This window comes from Haplochromis burtoni, unplaced genomic scaffold, assembly GCF_018398535.1.
Source record: "Haplochromis burtoni strain Fernald_Lab_line unplaced genomic scaffold, NCSU_Asbu1 Contig_289, whole genome shotgun sequence".
Taxonomy (NCBI): Eukaryota; Metazoa; Chordata; class Actinopteri; order Cichliformes; family Cichlidae; genus Haplochromis; species Haplochromis burtoni.
In genome coordinates this window covers 130,824-155,145 of record NW_024582650.1, presented here as the reverse complement: position 1 = coordinate 155,145, position 24,322 = coordinate 130,824, and the positions used below count along the sequence as shown (strand labels likewise).

At 41.5% G+C, this 24,322-nt stretch overlaps 1 protein-coding gene across 1 annotated transcript; it reads right to left on the bottom strand.

Annotated features, from left to right (window-relative positions):
- Positions 1–22,631, bottom strand: fstl1b (follistatin-like 1b). The gene is made up of 11 exons (XM_005944877.3): positions 22,473–22,631; positions 22,269–22,325; positions 8,039–8,140; positions 7,787–7,916; positions 4,912–4,944; positions 4,428–4,558; positions 3,761–3,879; positions 3,293–3,405; positions 2,554–2,664; positions 2,380–2,474; positions 1–1,400 (listed from the first exon to the last, which is right to left on the bottom strand). Exons 1-11 carry the CDS (start codon positions 22,473–22,475, stop codon positions 1,359–1,361), a joined length of 936 nt encoding a protein of 311 aa, XP_005944939.1. The 5' UTR covers positions 22,476–22,631; the 3' UTR covers positions 1–1,358.
- Positions 22,632–24,322: the final 1,691 nt, after the last annotated feature.

Below are 24,322 nucleotides of genomic sequence, written 5' to 3'. Positions count from 1 at the left end.
TGTTGTGGTGAATGGGCTTTATTGGCATACATATTCCTTACAGTCTCTGCACTTTTAGTGAAATATAAAGATTCAGCTTCAACGTAGTAATGCAAATTTCACACACATAGGAAATAGAGTCACAAAGCACTAGTTTGATGCCATCTTCATCAAAGCACACTTGTTCTTGAAACGCCACATGGCAAAAAAAAAAAAAAATCCTATGTGCAGGTAATGGTAGCGACCTGTAAAGTTTGCAGGTCTAAGGCACTGATTTCTGGTGTTTAGACATCCCAATTCAGATGCAGGATTTCAACAAATGAACACAATAAACAAACCGAGCTACTCTCAGCGTCATAATTGAAAATCGCACACACGCACACAGACACACACGCACACATTTCATATGCACCAGGTTATCGACGCGCCTAAGCTACTTCCACTGACAGTGAGGCTAGTCCTTCTGTTAAGAGTGATATTGAAAGCACAGGTATAGTGTTGTTGCTGGGTCCAGAGTAATGGCTTACCTGGATAATTTTGTACATCATTCAAACACTTCATCTAGACTTTGGTTTCAGTTTTCACCATGCTATATTCAGATCAGGTCTCAACGAAAGCTGGACCACTACATCTCGGAAAAGTAAGACACACATAGAGGGAAATGTTTAATCCCTCACAAAAAGAAAAAAAAGCACCAGAGAGACTTTACTAAGTATAACATGGGAACAAGATGAACTCCAACTCAAGCCAATAACATAATGTATAAAGAAGCAAACTTTTTTTTGGCAGCAATGTTATTATTTTAGCCGTAAGATACAAATAAATTCATGGTTGTGGTTGAACTAAAGCCTAAGAAAGCTAAAGAGAATGAAAGAGAAGTGCAATGGTCAGGTAGTGGCCTACTGTGGCAGTTCTACAGGCAACAAAATTTTAAAAAGCACTAGTAGCTCTACCTTGTTATGCAACATTCTGACAAGAGGTTGTACGAGGCGCCAAGCAGCCTATATTTAAACAACCCTCAACCTCACTACCTTTTCAAACAGTGACTTCCATATTCCAAAACAGTGATAACTTGACAGTTTTCTTTTCGTAATAACTGCAAAAATATAAGGATTGTAGTAAAAAAAACATAAAACAAAAAGCAACCCCGAGGCTAGAGTAGGGGTGCAGTAATACAATCAAACATGACAGTACTCAACACAAGGGAATCCACTGATACGCTTTGATTGAAACTAACAAACATCAACACAAACACTTAAAAATGTAAAAAAAAAAAAAAGGATAATAATTAACAGAGCAGAGAAACATAATAAAGTGAGTTAAATCAAGTATGGAAGAAGGATGATGGCGTGCACCCTCTTCTTTCATTGCATCCCGACTTAGGCCTCCTTTGTGCTGGCCTTCATCTTCTCCACTGTCTCCTATGTTTAAAACAGGGAAAAGAAACGTGAGCTATAGTGTCTCATTTGACATGCTGACTGAAACAGTATTTCTGGAAATCGCACGCCTTTCCCGTTAATATCAGCACTGCATTTGTTTGAAGGTGAATTTGGTGTCACCTATCGAAACTTGTACACACGATGAACCACATTTGTTTACAGTGGCACTACCAAGTATTCCTCTGGGGTGCAGAGTACACGGCTTTGCTGACTCAGTCATGGCCTCAAGCCAGATTCCTAGAGCTACCTTGCGGACATCACGGTTACATTCACGCACACAAGCAGACGCACAAGTTACAAAAACAGCAATCTGCAAAAGATCTTTTACTTTTGCAGATTGTTCTAAATACATGTGCCAATTAGTCTACTCTTACTAAACCTAATGCACTGCCTGTGAATCAAAATAAGCAAGAAATGTTAAAGGAAGATGTCAACACATAAATCTGTTAAAGGTAAAAGAAACTCAAGCATTGATGGGTTTTTTTAAGGCCATCTGCCCTACATTTCATATCAGCAACATCATTTTATGGCTCTAAATTTGAAAACATCGCTCTCCTTTGGATTTATTGTTTCACTTGTTCTGTCAGAAGCAATAAAGCTGCTGATACTGTGGCTCGCCGAGCTCTGCCTGGTTGGAACGCATCAAATATTTACAGCGACCTATTCCTCTGTCGGTTGTATTGAGCAATTTGATTTGAAAGGAACTACAGATAATCAAGGAATATAAAAGCAGGCACGAGGCTATTGGCTCATAAAGGTTATATTTAGTGGACCTTATAACCAATTCTACAAGCAGTGGACAGTGAATGAGCTTTGGAGTGCAGTAGAACCAAGTGGGGAGAAAATCAAATATTAGGTTCTAAGGTTGGGAAAACACTTATAATTTTTTGATTTATCTTGTCTTTAACTCGACTGATATACTGTACTTTTTTTTGATGGGATTCAGTTTACAGATACACACCTGGTGCTTGTTGAGCTCGGCCACACGGAGGTTCCACTCCTCCTCAGTCATCTCCACTCCAGCATCTGCTAAGTCATCCACAGCTGGCTGGTTATCTGGTCAGATTACACAACGGTTAAGTGGAATGTGTGCGTGTAAACAAACAGGATAAATGCCATTTTCAGTTTTTTTTACCAGTGCACGTCATGGCGGTGCAGACCCAGTTGCCGCATGCACAAACGCAGCGGTTGCACTCCACCTGGGTCTCTGCTCCATCCTCATATGTTTCATCCTCCAAGGCACATTCTGCACAAAGATAAAGAACACGCTACCTAGATAAGGCCACAGATAAGACTCTAGTAGAACAATAAAAGTTTTACATTGGTACCAATTTTATGACTTTTACGAGTTGCCAGCATTTTAAAATGCTGCATCATTCATCCACCAGCATAACCACAGTGTCACATTCTTTTGGTTACTTTTGCTTAGTCACAAACACTCAGCAAAACAGCCAACGCCAAGCATAAAACCTTTGTGTGTAAACTGGAGAAACTATTATGTAAAAAGAGAAAAAAAATCAAATGCCTTAACCAGGCATGAAAATCTTGATTTGCATTTGAAATTTTGCATGTGGACTAAACCCAGAGTTTACACAGCTAACATTTAGTTCACCAAATAAACGTGTGCGTCCTTGAATCTGGTGTAGCTCCAGAGTTAAGTCAACCGCAGAGATTGGCTGCTGGAGAAATGCCCCCTCTTCCTGCGAACTTTATCCCAGATATATCAGCACCAGTCAACTGAACAGATTGAAGGGCTGAGTCTCAAAATCCTAAGAAAACAGCAGCTGCACTACTGAGCTTTCTGTGCTTCGGTCAATTTATATAGTAGATCTAATGGTGTGCTCCATTATGTCAAAGTATCACTCCAAGCTCACTCTTCTCTGGTGGATTGAAGCCAGGCTTCAGGCAGTTAAGAAACTCATCAAAGCTCAGCTTCCAGTCGGCATTCTCATCGGAGAGCTCAATGAGGGCATCAACACACAGGCTCCTGGGGAACGAGAAGCACACAAACACAGAATAAATATTAGCTGTTACATACAGTAACAGTGGACCATTACAGAAACAATGCAAATGCTGTAAAAATCATTTTGATAGCTGCTTTTCTTTTTTTCTCCACAGAGTGCAGGTGTTTTTGCCAATATGGTTTCCCACAAGAGGCCTGCAATAATGTTTGCTCTGGCCAAGATCAGGTTCAATGACTTGTCTTAAAATAGTGCTGCAGCACAAAGATAAGATTTTCTACGCACAAGCAGTACCATTGGAAAAATAAATATGTGAAGGCTCTCTCACCTCTTCCACTTCCACACTTTTTCGTAAACATGCAAACTTGCAGACACACTAACCGGAGCAGGTTGTTGCTCTCCTGGTCTGCATAGGACTGCAACTCCACAACTGACTCGTTTTGCTGGATGAATTTGAGCAGCTCTGAGGAGTCCAGCTGAGAATCACCACTGTCATATGACTGCAAACACACAGACTCATGTGCATGAGGATTGAACACAAAGAACTCTGTAAGAAGTCATTTGGGGTTCTGATCCACAGGCTGGGTAGGCTGTAGCGCTACATTAACATTTTTATTCATTTATTCATTTTTTTAAATGACTAGTTGTTGTTCAAACTGATTTAGCATCCAAGCTGACTACTGTTTGACTACTGTACATGGGCTTCATATATGATGATGAAATAAGAAAATCTTGGGCATAAGTAAAGTTTTAAATCGTCCAACACAAACCCCCCCCATCTTTTGCTATAATGGCATTCATGTCAAACCATGGAGAGGAAGGGGCCCTCCTCTGCAGAACAAAGTTCCTCATTAAACTGAATTATCACCACCAGCTGACTCGCTTGAAAGGTCTGTCACATGAATAATTAGACACAGTCCCAGGCAGCTTTAAAAAGCAGGCGGACTGAAAGAGGCCCGCGTGGACAAATAAACTGGGATATTCTGTGAAAACACTGGTTTTGGAGCAGTGGTGAGCATAAAAACAGAAAAGGGTTAATTCTGCCTACCTTGAAGTATTTGAGCAGAATGTCAGAGAAGTTGGAACCCTTGACAAACCAGCCATCTGGGATAATCTCAGTTTGCAGCCACTGGATCACACGAGATCTTAACTCGTTGCGGTCAGCAGCATAGCAAACCACTGCAGGAGAGGGGATATTTCCAGAAGTCAGCAGCATGAATAAATAACCCAGTACACCTGGTATACTGTGCATCGGTGTATTCAGGCTCAATATGTTCTTTCAGTTAGACCATAAATGTCTGCTACTGTATAGCACGTGTGTTAGTAAACTGTAACCCATCCATGTAACCATGGACTAGACCTTAATATGCCAGTACAATCCAGTGAAAAAATTACAAATACATTCAGTTGTAAATTAATTTATATGTTTATATAACCCGCAAACTTGATAAGGATAAGTGGAAGAAAAAGGATGGGTGAATGGATGTTTATATAAGCAAAAAGAGCATGCACGCACATACACATAAGCTTACCTGGACTGGCAGCGGCCTGTTCTGTTTTCTTTTCTAAAGGTGATTTGAAAAAAAAGAGAGAAAGAAACAACATTTGATACAAAACCTGGAGAACTTTATTGGAGATAAACATGTCTGTCATTGGCCAAAGGTCTGCAAAGAGCATGCTGTGACATAATGATTTTCCCTCGCTGACCTTTCTGTCACCGATCAATGTCCAGGCTAGCCTTCTTCAAGTTCTGCATTTTGTTTTCTTTCTTTGTATCTTTCTTTCTAGTTGTACATTTTTGTTATTCCTTTGTGATTTCATTTTTATGTTTGATTTTCTTTCTGAAAATCAATGTAATTTCTTTTCTTTTCAGACTGCTGCTGGACTTCATGACACACACTGAGCACTTCTTCTCCCCGTACCTCTTTTCTCTCCTCACGTGTTTATACACCACTGCAGTATGCCACTAAATTTTTGTCTTCTCTCTGCTTTAATCTGTGTTTTTGTCCTGCCTCCCTATGCTGTCTTTTTCTTTTCTTGTCTTTGTCTTTCTTCTCATCCCCCAGCTGGTTGCAGCAGATGGCTGCCCCTCTCTGAGTTCAGTTCTGGCAGCGGTTTCTTCCTGTTAAAAGGGAGTTTTTCCTCAGGGATCTCCTTATTGTTGGGCTCTCACCAGAATATTGTAGGTTCTTTACTTTGCAGTATGAAGCTTGGGGAAGCTGTTTTTGTGATTTGGGGCTATATAAATAAACCTCAACTGAACTGAATCTCAGCTGAAATTAGTTTCAGAATTAGTTTTGCTTATTTATTCATTTATATGTATTATTCGCATTACTTATGTTGACAAATTTGACCAAAGCATTTTAGATTATATATCACAGATTAAGGTCCAGTTAACTAAACAACTTCATGTCAGCATGGATCAGCAGGGAAGTGAAAGTTCACTTGAGATCAGATAAGATACTAATACTAGATATATGAAGAGGTGGGTACAGGGCAGAGGTGTGATAAAAATGATAGTGCAGTGTCATGGAAGGGGACATTGTATGACTGTCAACCCAGTCACCTCACATTATCAGTTCAGTGAATGTATGCTAGTTCAGAGATCACATACTAATCAGTTTAATTGCTTACTATCAGCGCTTTCACAATTAGTCGGGTGAGCTAAATGACATTACTGAAAAGGGGCCAAATTGGCCTTTTTAGGCCTCCCATTGTCACATCTACTAGATCTCAGGGATTCACTTATACTTAAGCTTCTACTCTGTACCTGACAGTCCGGCAGAGCGATGTGGTGTCACCGCTGTTGTTCAACATTGTCATCGATGCGATAATGCGCAAAACATTCAAGGGCCGCCGCGGAGTCCAAGCCTTGACCGATCAATTTATCACCGATCTAATGTTCGCTGACGATAGCGCCATTTTTGCCGAAGACGACACCGAGGCGACTCACATCCTCTACTCCAAACCGTACGGCCTCAAGATTAACGCAGAGAAGACCAAAGTCCTGACCACCGACGGCTCACCAGCGATCGTCCACCTCGACAGTGTGCAGATCAAACAAGTCCAACAATTTAAATATCTGGGGTCCCTCGTCGAGGAGAAGAAAGTGGCATCATCAGTGGAGATACGCTCCAGAATTGGGCAGGCGGCAGCGTTCGCTTCCCTGCGCTGGTGCGTTTGGAAGAAGAACAACATCTCATTGTCAAAGATCCGCCTTTACCGAACCCTGATCCTGCCCATTCTACTTTATGGCGCGGAGACGTGGACAATGCTCAAACACGACCTGAGCAAGCTCAAAGTTTTCCAAATGCGTTGCCTTAGATGCATTCTCGGCGTTTCCCTTCGCGACCCTCATTCGAATGACACCATCCTCACCAGCTGCGGCAGCCAACCGACGATCGGCGACCTAATCCAGCGCCGCCGACTCCGTTGGTTTGGCCACATTTGTCGAATGGACCCGAGCCGCTACCCCCATGGCCTACTCTGGTTGACCCGCCCCACCAATTGGAGGGTGCATCGAAATGCACCAAAAAAGACATGGATGAAACAAATCCAGGATGATTTGAAGGCCCTTTGACTTGACCTCGAGCAGGCAAGAACCATCGCCTTAGATTGAAAAGCGTGGAAGATAATCGTTGGTCAAGCAAGAGAACCTGCGGCACCTACAGCAGGGCACTGGTTGCGCGGCCCACCACCGCCGCTGGTCGCCCGCTAAAGGACAAGAAGGAAGAAGGAAGGACCTGACAGTAACCTATGACTCTGACATTCGGTGTTATGAACACAAGATTTTTAGTCAGTGTTGTTAAATTCCTCTCTAGTAATTCAGTCATGACAGGTTCCAAACTGTGTTTTCATCTTTTCATCTCTATAGCATTCTCGTGTTATCTTGGCTTCCACTGCACTCTAAACAGTCAAGTATTTCGTTTTTGGAACAAAACAGAGCTGAATAGTATCAATTAGCTGCAATAGACTGCCAGCCTGTTCATGATGTACCCCACCTTTCACCATATTACAGTGGGGATATGCTCCAGCATCCCTGAATTAGATATGTGCAAGAAAATCAATGGATGGACCAATCAGTGCTTGAATCAGTGCTTAATAGGTCAGTTGAATGAGAAACCTGATTTGCTATGTCCTATCCTATCAAAATGTTGTTTCTGTGTGTACATTTTTTAAATTGTAAAAATTAAAAAAAGAAAGAAAAAACCCTGAAAACCGTTCAAGGCAAGAAAGATGATGATGTTAAAAAAAACATTTTTTAGCAAAAAATCATTTAACAATTTTTGAAAAATACATTTTCAATGTCTAACATGAAAATTATGCAACTTCCATTTCCATTTCCAAGGACGATTGAGTGATAATTATGCCGGTTTGAACTGTTTTATCAACATTTGTTATCCGTACCCTTGCAGTGTCCGTCGTGTGCCACTTGGATCTTCAGGCCAGTCAGACAAGCATCTCTGTGGAGCTCACAGTGATTCCTGTAGGTCTTACCATTGCTGCCACATACTGACCTCTTGTGGGGCTTACAGCTCTGCAAAGAAACAAAGTGCAAAGGGAATGAATGTGAAGTGAAACCAAAGGGAGTTTGTAATCCAAATCTATTATTTGGACATATATTGCTTCCTTGCGTAAAAGCAATGACCCGACACTCACCTCTATGCACAGACAGCTGGGCTCCCCCTTCTCATTGACAGCGCACTCCCTGCCGGCCCCGCAGAACACATTAGCACACACTTTGCTCTTGGTCTGCACCTCCTGTAAGGCAAAATAAGTTTGTGATGGTTGAACACAGGGTGGCGCTGTTGTGCTTTTCAAACAGAATAGCCAATCAAGTCAAACAGGAATCTGCAAACGGGATCCAAAACACAAATATTTAACTTTCACAATAAGCCATGTGGAACCAAACTCATGTCACAGATAAAGAGATCGTTTCGCCCAATTAACTGACAAGAGTCTGTCCCCTGATGGCATCCGAGATGAAAGCTCACCGATCTTGCACTGCACTCAGTCTAGGAGGTGATGATTTTTGTATCTGTTTCCTATCTTTTTTAGCAAGATACCAAGAATTACTTAAATCATTTTGGTAAATAAACTCAGTTGCTTTGTGCACGTAGTGGTTCATAATGCTTCATTGGAGACTCTGAGGAATCCTCAAACAACTGACTGCATTTCAATTTTATTTGTTCCTTTCTCATCAACATGATAAGCAAAAAAAGCAATATTTACGTGCTCAAACAAATGTGTCCTGGTTTATTGCTTATCTTTGTTGTTTTTTTATGTGTGTGTTAGTTTCTGCACTTTTAATGAGGTCTCCAGAGCTGTCTGAATTGTTGCCCTGTCAGTGACAGTTAGACTTGGATCCAGAAGTTGGCATGAAATAAGGCAGAATACAGAAAACATGTAAGTGGGATGAGTTCCTGCTGGACCATGCTGCCTCCTCGAAAATACTCTTTTTCTTTCATCCAAATGTCTCCAGCAAATCTGTTTCAGTTAAACAGCCTTTTCTCTCACATTTAGCGTGTCTCATTCGCTCTCGTTGACACTCATGGACACACACACCGTCTTATTTGCTCGTCTTGACATCTTGTGTTTGCTCATTTTAGGGACTGCCAGCAGACTCAAGAAATGAGCTCTAGCAACCAATCAGAAGACGCCAAGTGGAGCTCCAAGAGCTGGTTTATGACCCTCATTACCGCCTCCTTTCCCCATCTGTTTGTTTTTGTATATGTGTGCCATTGTGTGTGCTTGCATTTGTTTGTGTGCGTACCCGTGTGTGTACAGGGTGTTTCCACATCTGGAGTCTGAGCTGTGTTTTCCTTTAGGCCCATTCCCATGCAGTGCAAAATCTCTCCCCCCCCGACTCCACTCCTGCTCCCTAAGCTGCTGTTTCCTGTAACAGCGAGACAGAAGTTGGCCTTCTTTGTGTGCCTGCACGTGAGCTGGCTTCCAACTTTGTCTCTCTGTGTATGACTGCAAGGTCTGGTATGTAGGTCAAAATGAAGGTGGGATGTTGTTACTGAACCTTCTTGAGCTCTCATGATAAAATGTAACAGGATGGATCTCAGAGCTAAAGGGATGACAGTGGGGGAGCAGTCACATGCAATCATCACAGTGTAGCAATTTTGACTCAAAACTGGTGAGAGGAATTCGGTTCTATGCATGCTTCAGAGACATATACATACACACACTTCCTATCCTAAGATGAGGTCATGGAAAAATCTTCAAAGCAACCCCCCCGGCCTTGAACATGTTGGACAATTCAGTTTCTCAGACACAGATGGGCAAGAGGCCTGTTGAAACCTGCAGAAACCTCCACTGAGAACATGAATAATAGATGGGCTCCTTAAGATGAATCTGGTACAAACACGGAGTTCTGTCTGTCCATCTCCCTCCTAGCAGAACCAGCTGAGAATATCTGACATTTAGCTAATGAATACAGAGGTAGAAGGTCCCTTTTTTTTGCAGCTGATTCATGTGCTTTGTTGCCATAGTGAGAACATATACTGGCTTCTTTTGATTACAGAAGTGTCAGTCAAGTAAGCCAGATGGAAGAAAGCCTCAAAATGAGATCTCAGCAGGGCTCTTTGGACATACAGTGCTGTGAAATAAGTATTTCTCCCTTCCTTAGTTCTTTTTTCATGTTTGTCACTCTTACATGTTGCAGATCATCACACCATTTTTTTCATTAGACAAAGATAACCAAAGTACAAATATACAGTACAAAGTGCAGTTTTTGAAATGATGATTTCATTTATGAAGGGAAACCAAACCTACCTGACCCTATGTGAAAAAGTAATAGTCTCTTAAACCTAATAACAGGTTGTGCCACCCTTCACAGCAAAAACTGCAATCAAGTGTTTGTTATAACTGGCAATGAGTCTTTCACATCACTGTGGAAAACTTTGGTCCACCTTTCTTTGCAGATCTGTTTTAAACATATAATTCATGCTCGAAAACTGATTCAAGTCTAATTCCAGTCCCAACGCTGACTAGGCCACTAGTTTTTGCTGCCAGCGGTGGCACAACCAGTTATTAGGTTTATGGAGCATTTACATTTCTTTCACACAGGGCCAGATAACCTTTTTTCTCCCCTTAATAAAGTAAATCATCATTTAAAAATGGTATCTTGTATCTCCTTAGGTTATCTTTGTCAAATATTAAAATCTCTTTGATTATCTGAAACATTTAAGTATGCCAAATATGCGATAAAATAAGAAATCATGAACAGGGCAAATACAGCACTGTAAAAGAAAATAACAGATGAAATAGTCTCTTCGTGTGTTCTTGGGATGCCACAAACGCAGTGCATAAACCATGCATGGACAATGCAGAGGGATAAATAAAAACTACACATAGCAAATGTCAGAGACATATGGTCACATTTCATGCGTCTAAGAGGAGAAAAATTAGTAGACTTTTAAATCCCCAAATATTGGTGTCAGCTTTACTCCTACAGGGAGTTATTTGGAGTATTATTTCTGCATGCTATTCTATATGCTGTTACAACATAAAAGCATAAAAGCTTAATTTTATTTACTTGAGTGTTAGTAGCCTGAAAATATGAGAAGTTTTTTTAATCATTGTTGTTATCACTATTTTACTTTATTTGGTAAAGAGCTTCCCATGTTTCCCCTCTTTGAATCTTTAGTCCCAAGTTCATACGCTGAGATTGATATCAATGTTTTTATTCAAGTGGGTATCACTTTCTGTTTACACATTGTAGGGACTTGGCATCAACCTCACCATAACTAAAAGGCACTCATTAACACAGTCACCAGCAGAGCAGACATAAAATAAGACATGCCACAAAGTCAGCACAAACAAAAACACACCCATTATGCATGTCCCAGATAAATTATTATTTTTAATTTACTGACAACAACTGCCTTCTTTCCCATTTAAAACCAATCAGGGTTCTCATAAGAGACTGGTGAATCATACCAGAGTCCTTCATACAAAGAGCTTCCCTAAGCTCATTACAGTCAATACGGACACATTTCACGGCTCACGACACTAATCTCTTGCCCCGCGTTTCACATGTTTTCTATTTCAGTGTTTTAGTCACGAGGCTGAAACGACTTAAAGGTTTCTAAAAGACTTTTTTTTTTTCTCCAAAAACTCTTTGCATCATTTCCATCTTTTTATATCAGCGTGGCAACTCTCATTTCAAGTCTTGCTTTCATTTCTGCTATTCTTTAGTTCTTTCTCTTGTCATCTCATCTCTAGCACCATGCCCTTTTACAGATGCAAGACACGTGTCTGTGAACGAAGGCCAGCCTTGAAGAGCTAGATGGAAATCAGAGGAGGAAAATAAGAGAATAGTAAGAGTCTGAATAAAAGGAGAAAGTTGTGAGGACAGTCTGAATATTAAGAAAGAGGTGGGTAGTGAAGAAGAGGAGGGGGGCATACGAGCATGTTATATGGCTCGTTGATGAGGCGGACTTGAGTTAAAGTGGAACACATCCTTGCTTTAGAGAACAAAATGCCCTTTTATCTTTTATCCAATGAAGACAACAGTGAAAAGGCACACTAACTAAAGGCACCTAAAGGCACCTTGCACAACACATAAAAAGCATCAGAACATCTGCTCTGCCTTTGCACGCCTTTCTTATCTCTGTGTCCTCAAAGACTCAAAACAGTACAAGCAGCAGCATATTTGTCTGTATTTGCATGCTTAGTGTGTGTACCTTCAAATATCTTGGAGATGTTCCACTAATCGAACAAGCCGATCAATGCCTCTCTACTGTTGATGTCATTTACAGCCACCGTGAGCACTTCCCATATTGCACCCTGCCCCTTATTAGCATAGAAAACATTAACCTAGAGATTGCACTGAAGTCCCTGCCATAGATATGCCTACAACAGTGAAGAGAATAATGGAAGCAACTGCAAAAAAGCAGTAAGTGCAATAAATACAGAGTGTGGCATTTCTAATAATACTAAAAGATTAGTTTCATCTGTTTGATTGGATTAGTTTTGGACACAATAAATCTAATTCAATAGAATCCAATATAACGAGCCTGCAGTTCGACTGTTTTCACATAGAGCTTCTTTTGCCTGTCTGCTGTGTTCGAGAGGTGTTGATTCAGTGCTACTTTCACTGTGTAGGCTGTACTTTCTGGTGCTGTTCATTCGTACTGCATTATAAAAAGGTACAGGGTAGATCAGCTTGAGCTGCTTCAACATCTGTATGACACATAGAGTTTCATCGATATCTGAATGTGAAAGGCTCGAAAAGGCTTTTCAAGAAGTTTGGATTTAATGCACGGGTGTAAGAGACACCTCACTGTAAATGATGCAGGCTGGGCCACTTGAAATATTGAAATGCTGAATAACAATGAAGGAACTACAGCACACTGTTACACATGCTGCTGTCGTGCTGAGACACCGATAAGGCTTCGGTTTGTGAGGAAGCAGAGGAAATATTTACAGTGATATTGAAATCTAATCTAAGTATGCACACAGTTGTCTGTTCAATTTACTGCTTATAAAAAGCATCTATTTCCCCGTATTTACATAACAAACTGGCAAATTTGAAGAAAAATGAAAACTATCACAAGCAAAAAAAAAGAAAGACTACTGAAATGAGAAAAATAACAAGTAAATTATTTTCATTTGATTAAAAAAATTAGCTTTTTCAAAAACATGTCACGTCCTTGCACAGAGTTGGTTGAGAAAGGTTATATAAAAAGTCTTACATTTGAATATAGGAGTGAAGGAAAAGTTCTACACTTTAGAGGAAAAGGTAGATTTTTTTTTGAGAAACTGAGAAGAGCGAGGCTAGTACCCGTCACACAGGCCTACAGAACAATTAGCGTCCTCTGGTCACTAGATAATAATATCTATTCCCAGACCAACTGGAGGTTTCTGGCAGTCAAAACATTGCAATCACCCTTAGTCTACATGGAATACAGTCACTTGTCTGCCAGCACTCACCAACTGCTTGCCGAGCAGGAGTGAAAATATGACAAGTGTAATCCAAAATGTACACAAAGTTAAAATTGTGCTGTTCGAAATGTGTTGGCTGCAGTGCGAATGTTGAAGGTGAACATTCTCCGTTTCCAGTTGTCTTTCCTTCAAAGTAATCTGCTAGTGACCAAAGCAATCACAGGGATCTTTTTAGTGCAGCACCGTCTTTGTGACCTATTTCACCCAGCGACAGTCAGGAATGCACATTCTTGCCTAGTGACTGGAGATTGCTGGGGGTCAGAGTCTGAGGCCTAAGCTACAAAAAGCTAGGCTGTTGACTGCAGCTTCAGAAGTGCTTCAGAGACAGTGGTTTCTCCTTTCATATACCTCCCTCCAAGGAGGTGCATAAGTCTATTTAAACAAATGCTGACGTGGAGGAGATGTGCACTAAAACGTGATTTTACTTCGAGCAAGGCAATAAAAGTGACAGATAGAGACAGTCAGCATGACAGATGGACAGACAAATGCATGGACGCCCCCCCCATTACCTCTAAATGCAACCGAGTGTTTTACAAGAGATTCTATGTAACAATGAGGTGAAAAATGAAAGAAACACAAGACTGAAAGGCAGGAAATGTAGACAAGAGACATAATCAGGAGAATGAGAAGGTAAGAGGGGTTCATTCCCGAGCCATGTAGTGCCTCAGCTGGAACCCGACCCAGTTTGCCTTGAGCCAAAATCTCCTCAGTATTTGGGTCATAAAGGTGGCCATGGTCTTCCCCTCTCCAGCGTTTTCCCCATGGTGTCCCTCCAGCGTTAGATTGTCTAACACTCTTCAGCTCCATCAGACATGAGTCCATGCCAGGAGCAGACAGAACAGGGAGGGCTCAAAATTGAGCAACTTGTCTCCCCTTAACTTCTAATCAGAAGAGAAGTGGAGCGCAGCCAAAGAAGAAAACCACTTACCCGATACACTGCAAGCTAACTGCGATCCAGTTTACTCCCTTAAGGAATTTTAACGAGATGATGGGAAGAAATATTATTTTTTTTTGGTTTTGAGTCATTACAGAAAGCTGTCTCTTTTGCCTTCAATAATTCACATTGCTCCATTCTCAGACTCTGTTGCCTTTCCCCCCCTCTGTGAATCTGTGTCTTCATTTATATCAAATCAGTTTCAGTCTCATTTCTTCTGTACTTGACAGCCTCGTGAGATCAGATGTACAGTAAAGCCTCCACTCAGAAACAGGCAGTCAGCCCATCAAAAAGACACGATTGACTGCCATGCTTCCTTTTGGCTCAAATATCTGCTTAGTATTTCATGGATTACATGACAAGTGATCGCCAGCAGTTGAGAGCAGTATGTGTCCTTGAAATAATGAGGCCAAAGAAGAACTAATTTGAGCGGTTTATAAGAGCACTAGGGGTGGTCTCAAATGTTCTCTGAGGGACCAGGTCCGAGATTAAATCTTCAGAAACAAAAGGGCTCAGAGTAACGACCAGTTTACAGAGTTCTGCCTGTTATTCTCGTCCCTGTTTCTTATTCAGTGTAAAAGGAATGCACCAATGGATGGGATGATGTCACCCCAGTCTGCAGCCTGTTATTTTACACCCAGCAGCCTCATTGTTCAAAAGCTGAAATGCAGCAACTAAACCGAAAAGAGACATGGGGGAAAAAAGAAGAAATAGAAGAGGGAGATAACAGAAATACACGGTAAGATAAGTGTAGCAGAGAAACAGAGAGAGTGAGAAAATGGAGAAAGCAAGAAGTACAAGACTAAAGAAAAGCAGGAAATAAGTCACCGTCTGGGCAGAGCAACATCTGCTAGCAGTTAAAACGTCACCAGAGAACACAAAATGCTGTGAACGCAGCACCGCCCCAGGCCCGCCCTCCCCTGTTCACCCCGCTGTCACTCTGCTCGGACAAAAACGTCCCCTGTCCTCACTACCTGCTTCATCTTAACCTCTAGTCAAGTTTTCTTTCTTATCATCATTTTCAATAATTTCTCATCTATTTTGCCTTTAATTTTTTAATCCCTTTCTTTGACTCTTTACAGATAATCTCGCTCATTTCCCCTTATCCTTTTAAACTTTCTCTCTTTGCTCACTTTATCACCTTTCTTTCCCCTCTGAACCACCCCCCCACCCCCCTCTGTTCTCTGCATTTTTCCACCACGAGGAAGGGCAAGTGAGGGGGATGGGGAGGGTGGGCCAATGCAGGCTCACACTAAGGCTAGGGGAATGAGCAGACTCCCTGCCCTCCTCTCTGCTCCCTCTTTGAGGCCAGTGTAGGGGCTAATGTCGAACGCTTTTGTACAAGGGAAAGTCCAATTAGAGACTGCAAGATTTATTTAGTGTGTGTAGACATTTCAAACCTGTTGTGAGATCAGACCTTCATTATATTTAAACAACTGTATTTTGCCTTCCTTTTAATCAAAACCTTTCAAAGTATGTCAGGATACAGCGAGAGAAGAAACAATCAAAATGTTATCTGATTCACAGAAAGTAAGTCAACTGTTTCATTAAGGCACTGTGGCCACTGTATCAGGCGCATGTGTTCACTAGGGGTGCAACGATACTCGTATCGATATTGAACCGTTCGATACAGTGCTTTCGGTTCGGTAGCATATGTATCGAACAATACAAAATTTTTAATTTATTTTATCAACTTTTCTTCTGACGATGCTGTCTGTGTTGAGAGCTCAGTGGATCTGCGTTCGACTACTCCGCCTAGGCTGCACTGTCGAGCGCAGATCCACTGAGCGCAGCACAAGCTAGCAAGACAGAAGCTAAGCTCGTTGCAACATGGCAAATTGAACCTCCCCCACCCTCATTCAGATCTGGCCTTTGGAACTATTTTGGTTTCATGTGACGTATGACCCTGAAGGTAAGCGCGTCATGGACAAAAGTAAAACAGTATGTCGGATGTGCCACGCAATGCTCAATTACATGGGTGGGAACTACTGCGTTAGCGCAGTTAGCTCGTTAACGTGTTGCGCGTCCAGCCCCACGCACGGGGCGATCCGCGGTAGCTCGTTAACGGAGATTTGCCGTGTTGTGGCGTTAACGTCATTTCAGATTAACGCTGACAGCACTAGTGGGAACACAAGAATATGACTGCACATTTACGCCGACATCATCCTAGTGCAAAGACAAGTGGAAGCAGACAAAAACAACAAGCACGCATGCTACAAACTTTACCCGAGTCATTTAGACAGCCGTTAGCACATGATTCTCCTTATGGGGACCTGATATGTTTAATATGCTGCTGAGAATATAGCCCAGAAGAAGCGTATAGTATAGCTTTTATTTTGGAAAGAGCCATTTCTCTGTAATAAACTCTCTTTTCCAAAGATGAGTGATTTCTCGATCAGATAGATTTATTATTTTATCTTGTTGTTTCAGCAACATTAAATTTAAAAACTGTACTTTTGAGTTAAAATATATATTTATAATTTTAATAAATGACAAATTAAAAAAGGCATGAACATTTTTTTTGTATCGAAAAAATATCGAACTGTGACACCAAAGTATCGAACCGAACCGTGAATTTTGTGTATCGTTGCACCCCTAGTGTTCACGTGTTCCTTCTTAGCACAGATATTCATTCAGCCAATTATATGGAAGCAAACTGACATATTTAGGCAGGTAGACGTGGTCAAGACAAGCTGCGGAAGCTACAACTAATTATTAGAATGGAGGAGAACGGTGATTTAAGTGACCCAGACTGGTCTCAGGATTTCAAAAACTGCCAAACTTCTGGGATTTTCCAGCACAACCATCTCTAGGGTTTATAGAGAATGGTCTGAAAACAGAAAATCTCCAATGAGCAGCAGTTCTCTTGGTAAAAATGTCTTGATACCGGTTCAGGCTAGTGGTGGTGGTGCACTGGTGTTGAGGGGAAAGTTTCTTGGCTTCAGCCTACCTGAGTACTGGTGCTGACAATGTCCAGCAGGATAACACACTATGTCACAAACCTCAGATCATCTCAAACACATCTCCTGAACTTAACAATGAGATCACTGTTCTCTAATGGCCTCCACAGTCACAAGATCTTTTTTCTGCAGACCATCGTTGTATTTTGGATCATGTGCTATATAGACCAAGCAATCACCTGGGCTCAGAGAACTTAATTGGCAGATTAAACAGTAATGAAATTTAGCATTGTTGTAATCTAAGAACTTGCAAGTCACACTTTTTCATGGTTCTTGAAATTCCTCATGACATTTTAAATTACAGATTTTTAGTACTTTTTCTTTTCCTTTGGGTTTGACAATCAAAGTCATCCCCCTGCTTTGTATCGTGTCTCATTCGTACTAAAATAGACGGAGAAAAGAGCCTCTCACTATGTATCAGTCACGGCTGAGGTATTTGAGCTATAAATGATCAAACTGAATGAAACAGTCATCTGCGCACTCCAATCTATTCAAAAATCTTTTTAATTAGCGAGCTTCACAGTATACTGCAGTGAGGCTAATCATGGGATGTTCTTTTAACCTTTTGTACTTCAGCTTTCACTTGCTACCTGTTCATGCCTTGAAGAAGACTGAAAGGGTGCTAATTAAAGGGATTTTTTTTACGAAGAAGTGGCTTCCTTCCACACATATTAACCACATTTTTGATCGCTTGAAGAGCTGCGGTTGATACGTTTTTTGACCTCTGCTGAGCTACATCAAATCCAGCTTAAACTACTTATTTTATTACAATTGTTCATCCTGCAGATTACTTTCTCAGCTGACTCTTTAGAGAAGTAGGATGTGTTGTAAAGGGAAAACTGTTATGTCCTAAAGCAGTGGTCCCCAACCCCCGAGTTGTTTGGTACCGAGAGTTGAGGCTCGGGTATGAAATGTATGGTTTTCAGGGTTTTTATTGTTATTTTTTTAAGCGTTTTTATTGTTAACGTGATTTCCCTGGGTCTTTTCCCATGTGTTATGAATACATCTTTTTATGGTTGCGGTACTGGTTTTATTTTGTTGTATTTATCCGCGACACCTTAAAGGCCAGTATATTGTCAGACATAAACTGGTCCAAAAAAGGTCGGGGACCGCTGTCCTAAAGCATGCAATACACCCTGGTGTAGCAAACAGCACCAACACACTCATAGTACAGTTACTCAAATCAATGAAATGCTTTTATTCAGCACCGGTGGTGGTACAATACCACCACCAGAGAAAAACAAGCTCCATCAAAGTTGTTTTGCCCCAAAGGAAAAAAAAAAACTATATATTTTTAACCATCATTTTTTTATGTTAGGGTGTAATATACTGAATAACAGGAAAATTGACAGATTTATGTAGCAAACAGGCTGTATGTGGATCAATCATGGTTGTGCGCACAGTCACCCTTTGCAGGCCCTTGAGCAAGGTTTCTGCATGTGATAAGAGAGGTATGCTACATTATAGAGTGCTCTCTTATCACATAGATCACAAGAAAATGGAAGATTTACAAAAGCTCAAAACAGCCACTTTAGCCTCTATGTTTTTTGCTCAGTGTTGGAAAACAGCAGTGTTCGCCTGTTGATCATTCCTCCTACAGTTAAGCCTGTTCAACAGAAAAAAACTGCATTGCATATACAGGGCGTGATCTGTCTTTGACGGGTCACTGGACACAGAATAATCTCTGCTGGAAGTAAATATTTGTAGAAGTTTTGTTTTTTAAGATGTCAAGCTCACAGTGATGTTCATTACATTTTCCAAGAGTTTAAAGTGGGCAGAAAAGCAGCAAACAGTCAGTCATCAGTAAATTACCTACTTTTGCTTTTTAATTTTTATGATTGAAAATGATGCATTACCTCATTCTTTACAAAATGCTCAGAGAACCCTTTGGTGCCAGTCTTTGTGATTTGCGTGGGTGCCTGTGTTAATTTATGTGTGAGTGCAGAGTACCGGTAATGATAAGACACCAGTACAGCTGCTAAGCTAAATGAGGACTCCTTTCAAGCCAAGCCAAGAGTGAGGAGAACACACTGCAGGGACGTGAAACGTAACACACCTCTTCTTTCTCTACCCCTACACCACACAGCCAAGTCTTACCTCACTCCCAGTCTGCCTACTGTAATTGCATGACATCTCCTTCCTGTTTTACATCACTATCTCACCGCCCTGAACAATCTCTGCACGGGATCCATGACTGAATGTCGAGCTACAGTAATTAGAGCAGGCTCGTACGGACAGAGGACACGGCGTCCCCTCATGCTTATGTTCTCTCCACCTGGGCAGATATTTTTAGCCCACCTTGTATGGGAAAGAACAAGCATCAACATGGCAACATGGCGGGTTGCCCGAGAGCATTTAGCTCAATCAGGGTGCAACAAATCCAGGGCCAGAAAGAAAAAGGGATCCAGCTCCTTCATTTTTTCATGTTTTCTTTGTTACGTGAAATGTTGTCCTGGCGAACTAGTCTGGCTGCCTGTTGATGCCAGAGCGCCATAAACTAAATTAACCAATGTGTCATTCACCGTGGATGATGCACAATAACACAATAACACTGCATGCCATAACAGCGGAAATATAAACACTCTCCCCCCTCTGTTTATATGCGGCTGTGCGCACACATGTCCCCCGAGGCCGCAAAGTCTTACGACTTTCACTATGCCTGCATCCGACCTCGTTTGCATATCAAGCTCCCGGTGTGTTTGAGTAAGACATCAAGGTTTTTTTTCCCAAGATGCATATCTGCTTTCCAGCCCGCGGGCGCACACACAAACAGAGTTTTGAGTCTCGACCCCGGCCACCCTGTCACACTGCATTTCTGAGCAGCTTATCTTCAAACGCAGCAAATTCTCACCTCAAGAAGCACACACGCATTCGACTTCTTAATACATCAGGAGTTCGTTTCCACATTTTAATAGCCTAAACTCGTGCCAGCAAATAAAAACACAATCAATCCTCTTTTCAGTGATCTTTCCAGCTTTTTTAGTGATGTGTATACAGTCAATTTAACATGCATCCCATCGTTGATACACAAGCTAAATAGATACCCTATAGGCTCAGATTCACCTCTTTGCTGCAACTTGTTGACCTTCGTTAGACAGCACGCTGGTATGCCAGTTCAGGCCCTTCTCACAGCCTGTCAACAGGCCATATATTATCAAGATAATTACCTTTGGAGAACAGATGCCTCTTTTTTTAATGGGTGCCCATTACTTTGCGGGTCCACCCAACAACAACTGCCGTTTGTTCTATCCCATCTAGGACATACCTCACAGATCACGGCCATAGATTCAATTAGGAGGCACACAATCCCACATTTAACAGCCAGCGGGTAAAGATAGGAAGAGCAGGGGAAGGTCAGCCGGGGTAGCCGGCACATCAGTCTATGAGCAGTGTTGCAGTTCCGACACTAATGGCCATCTGCATTAAGCCATAAAGACAGGCTCGGCCACAGATAATTGATTTATCTTTCACATGTGGCATTGCTCTAACCTGCTGAAAAATCCCTCTAATTAGGCTACAGTTATTACCGTGTTTATATCATCCTCCTGTTTTTGTTGTGCCGGTCAACAGAGGAGTCAGCACAAAGCCAGGTGTTCAACAGCTGCGTCCACTGAGGGTCCAGGCCATCATCAAGTGCCACCTGGCATGTGTGTGCTTGCTCGTTCTTCGAGGAATAATTTGGGACATAGAACAAATGACTTTTTGCCAAGTTATATGAGAACATCCATCCTGCTTTCAGGTCTGCATAATAATTAGGGAGGTACAATGAGCAGCTGGTTGGCATAGATTGCCACAAAAGCTAGAAACAAAGGAAAAAGAATCATTTTTACAAGAGACCATGTGCTGGATCACAAAGACATTCTTGTAGTTTGCTTTCTTTTTTCTTTTTTTTTACTCTTGGATATCTTGATAGCTGTTTCCATAACTATAAATTTGTTATTCTTGCACAATCACAACAGACATCTCAGAACAGGAAACTTGCCAGTCTTCATGCTCAGCTCAGCTAACTGACTGCTAGGTTTACTTTTAATCATATTTGGGCTTACTGAGCATCCACCCCAGACAGTAAGCTTCACTCATTCTTCAAACCCACTGACATATACGAGCCCATGCATCTGTCACCCCTGTGAGATGCTTAAACTTTAATAATTGCACGCTGTTTCAGTTAATCATTCTTGTGTGCAATCGGGCCACCTACTAACAGCACATCCTGGTGTTTACCTAGAGAGGAGACTACTTAGCACTGCAGTGTGATACCCATGAGGTGAGCATTCTCACAGCTCTTGAGGCACTCACCGCCCTGCAGACAAACACACATGCTCCCCGACCAACCACCAAAACAAACATTATGCCATTAGAGCAGCTGCCAGTTGGCACCAAAACACCCTCCAGTATTGATGAAGAGTGTCATCCCCCCAGAGATTTGTGAAAGCTAAACACAAGCCCACCCATTCTCCTTCACAGCTGTCTGTCACTCCTCTCGTCCTCTCATGGCACATGTCAGCTTTTGTTGCGATGTTACCTTCAAAAATCACAACTCAGCAAAACAAAAACAGAGAATAGGTGAAGGACTTCTCTTTGTGCGGTCAGCAAACAAGATGGAAAATGTGAAGGTTTAAGAAATGTGTGCGCTCACTTTTCCAGTGCCTCATGGGTGCAACCTCATTAACAACAATACCCCAAGTGGAAGAAAGCAAACTAGTCAGAATGTGTCTGTAATGACGCTCATGATTGCCGTAATTGTGTGGTTCCGCTTAGGAAGATAAACGACCCAGCCTACATCACATAGACACAATACAGCCTTGAAAACCCAACTATAAATGGCCCATTTTCACCACGGCACCAAGTTTTCTCCAATAAAATACTTTTTTTCTTCTTCTCGTTTTCCAGATGTGTTGAAGCTCAACAAAGCTGTTGTTTAGCTGCCTTGTTTTTTTAGTGGTTATAAAGTGTTCAGTACAGGCGTAAAACGGCTGATTCCAATATGAAGCCTCGCAAAGACAACTGTTTGAAGAAAAGAAAAAGAAAAGAGCAAACTTACCTCCGCGTTGTACAAAGCTACGGAGAGCAGAAGGAGCACAGCCACACTTCGGAACATCTGGACAAAAAAAAGGAGGGGAAAAGAGAGAGAAAGTATGGTTTTATGGGAAAAGAATGAGCCAGCGACAGTGTCCATCCGTTTTCATACCATTCATATTGTCAAGACAAACTTGTGGAAAAGCCGAATTTTAGTCCTCTACATTACCATTTTATATTCGGCTTGGGAAATCTGCTCGGAAAAGGGGTGCTGGTCCGGATATCTGTCGGGACGCAGTCGAGCAGAATTGCCGAGATTTCAAGAAATTTGAGGAGCGCTGAGGAATTCCTGCCAGTCCGTCAGTCTCTCCTCCTCCTCTCGTCTCACCCTGGCCAATGAAAACGTCTGGAGAGGAGAAGAGGAGGCGGGGGAGGAACGATGGAAAGTGTGTAGGCTATTTATTGTGTGTAAATTAAACGGTAAATGCAGCCTTTCTCTCAAGAAAGGTGGATGGCTGTGTTTGGGGCTCAGTCATATTCTGTGTCCGGTTCGTATAAAATCTTTTGTATCCTACTGATCTTATGGGAACATTTCTCTTGGCCGTTTCAGTCCATTTTAGTCAAACTCTCAAAGAACAGCCATAAAATCATCCAGTATTATTAACAAGGTTTCGCTTGCTTTTCTTTGCTGCCACCAGGGGGCAGAAGAACTCTTAAAACACACTGTTGACCACAGCTTGTAAACGAATAAAACAACGTTAGCTGTTAGTTTTCGTTAGTTTTCACGAGACAAATGCAGTAATCGCAGTACATCTAGATTCTCAGACAAGTCTGCGTTTGTCTATCGGATCATTTGGATTTCCTGAGAAAACAGTAAAAAAAAAAAGGTTGTTAAAGCTGAAGGCACCCCCCCCCCACGTCCCCCATAGCAGTTAAACACACAAAAGAGGGCAATTTTAAATCACAATAAATGAAATGACTCACTCTAACCGGGTTTTGTTTTCAGCTGCTTCTTTTTTGTCGTTTTATTTTGATTATTCACCTCTCTCTCCATCTGTTTGATGCTTCTGGTTCTTGATGTCTCACTTTGATGATTTACTTCCCTCGTTTCTCTTCAGACTAAGACAATCAAATGTGGAGGTGTACTGCACTGAATGGGTGCACAATGCATATGCGGACATCTGCACCTTCAGTTTGTATACATTATATTGTAGAGTCTATGTAAATAATGTTTATTAAAGAAAAGTGACTCAACAGAACCTTCTGTATTTATTTCTTGATGGTTTGTAACATCAGCAACGCGCAGAGCCAAAAAACCCCCCCCTCAAACTCTGACATGTTAAAAATACTTTAATGTGCTGAGACTGAGCACTTTTTAGGCATGCAACAGGTCCTTAGTGAACAGAATGAAGTATCAGATGTTATGTTCCCAAATGAGGACACAAGATCTTAGGAGGAAAAAAAAATGAGAGAAGCAGCTGTGCTTTGTTTCTACAGTTATGAGTATAGGGCCAACTGAGGTCTCCTGCTTTGAAGTTCAATGTTTTGTCACCCAATCCATCCCCTCCAGCCTCCTCCTTAAGTAGTGTTTGTATCCCCAATGGGGACATTCCCATAGGGCTTAAAATCTGGGACTCTCCACCTGAACTTCTCCAACTGAAGAAGCTCCTCGGATGAGAGGTGAAACGTCTTCAAGGAAACTTAAAGAAGTCCAGACGCTTTTCTTTCCAAGCTCCTTATACTGTTTGTGATTGAATAGTCTCAGTTTTCCACATGCATTCAAATGGTCACTGGAGGGCGCTGACACAATGAAACGTGTAGTCATTTTTAATGAGAGGATGGCCTTCTTTTAAAAGAATTCAGATTTGATTTGATAAGAACCCATTCATTTATGCACATATTAATAGTATAAACAAGTGCATAAGGAGATCAGACTTTGTGCTTTTAGTGGTATTAATTAAAAAAAAAATATATATATATTTTTCAGTTTTGAATAGGCTTTTACATCATTAAGCATCGCGTCCTTCGATCAGAGCTTAGGTTCATAAAAGTCCTCTGCAGAAAGACCTTTGTTGTATC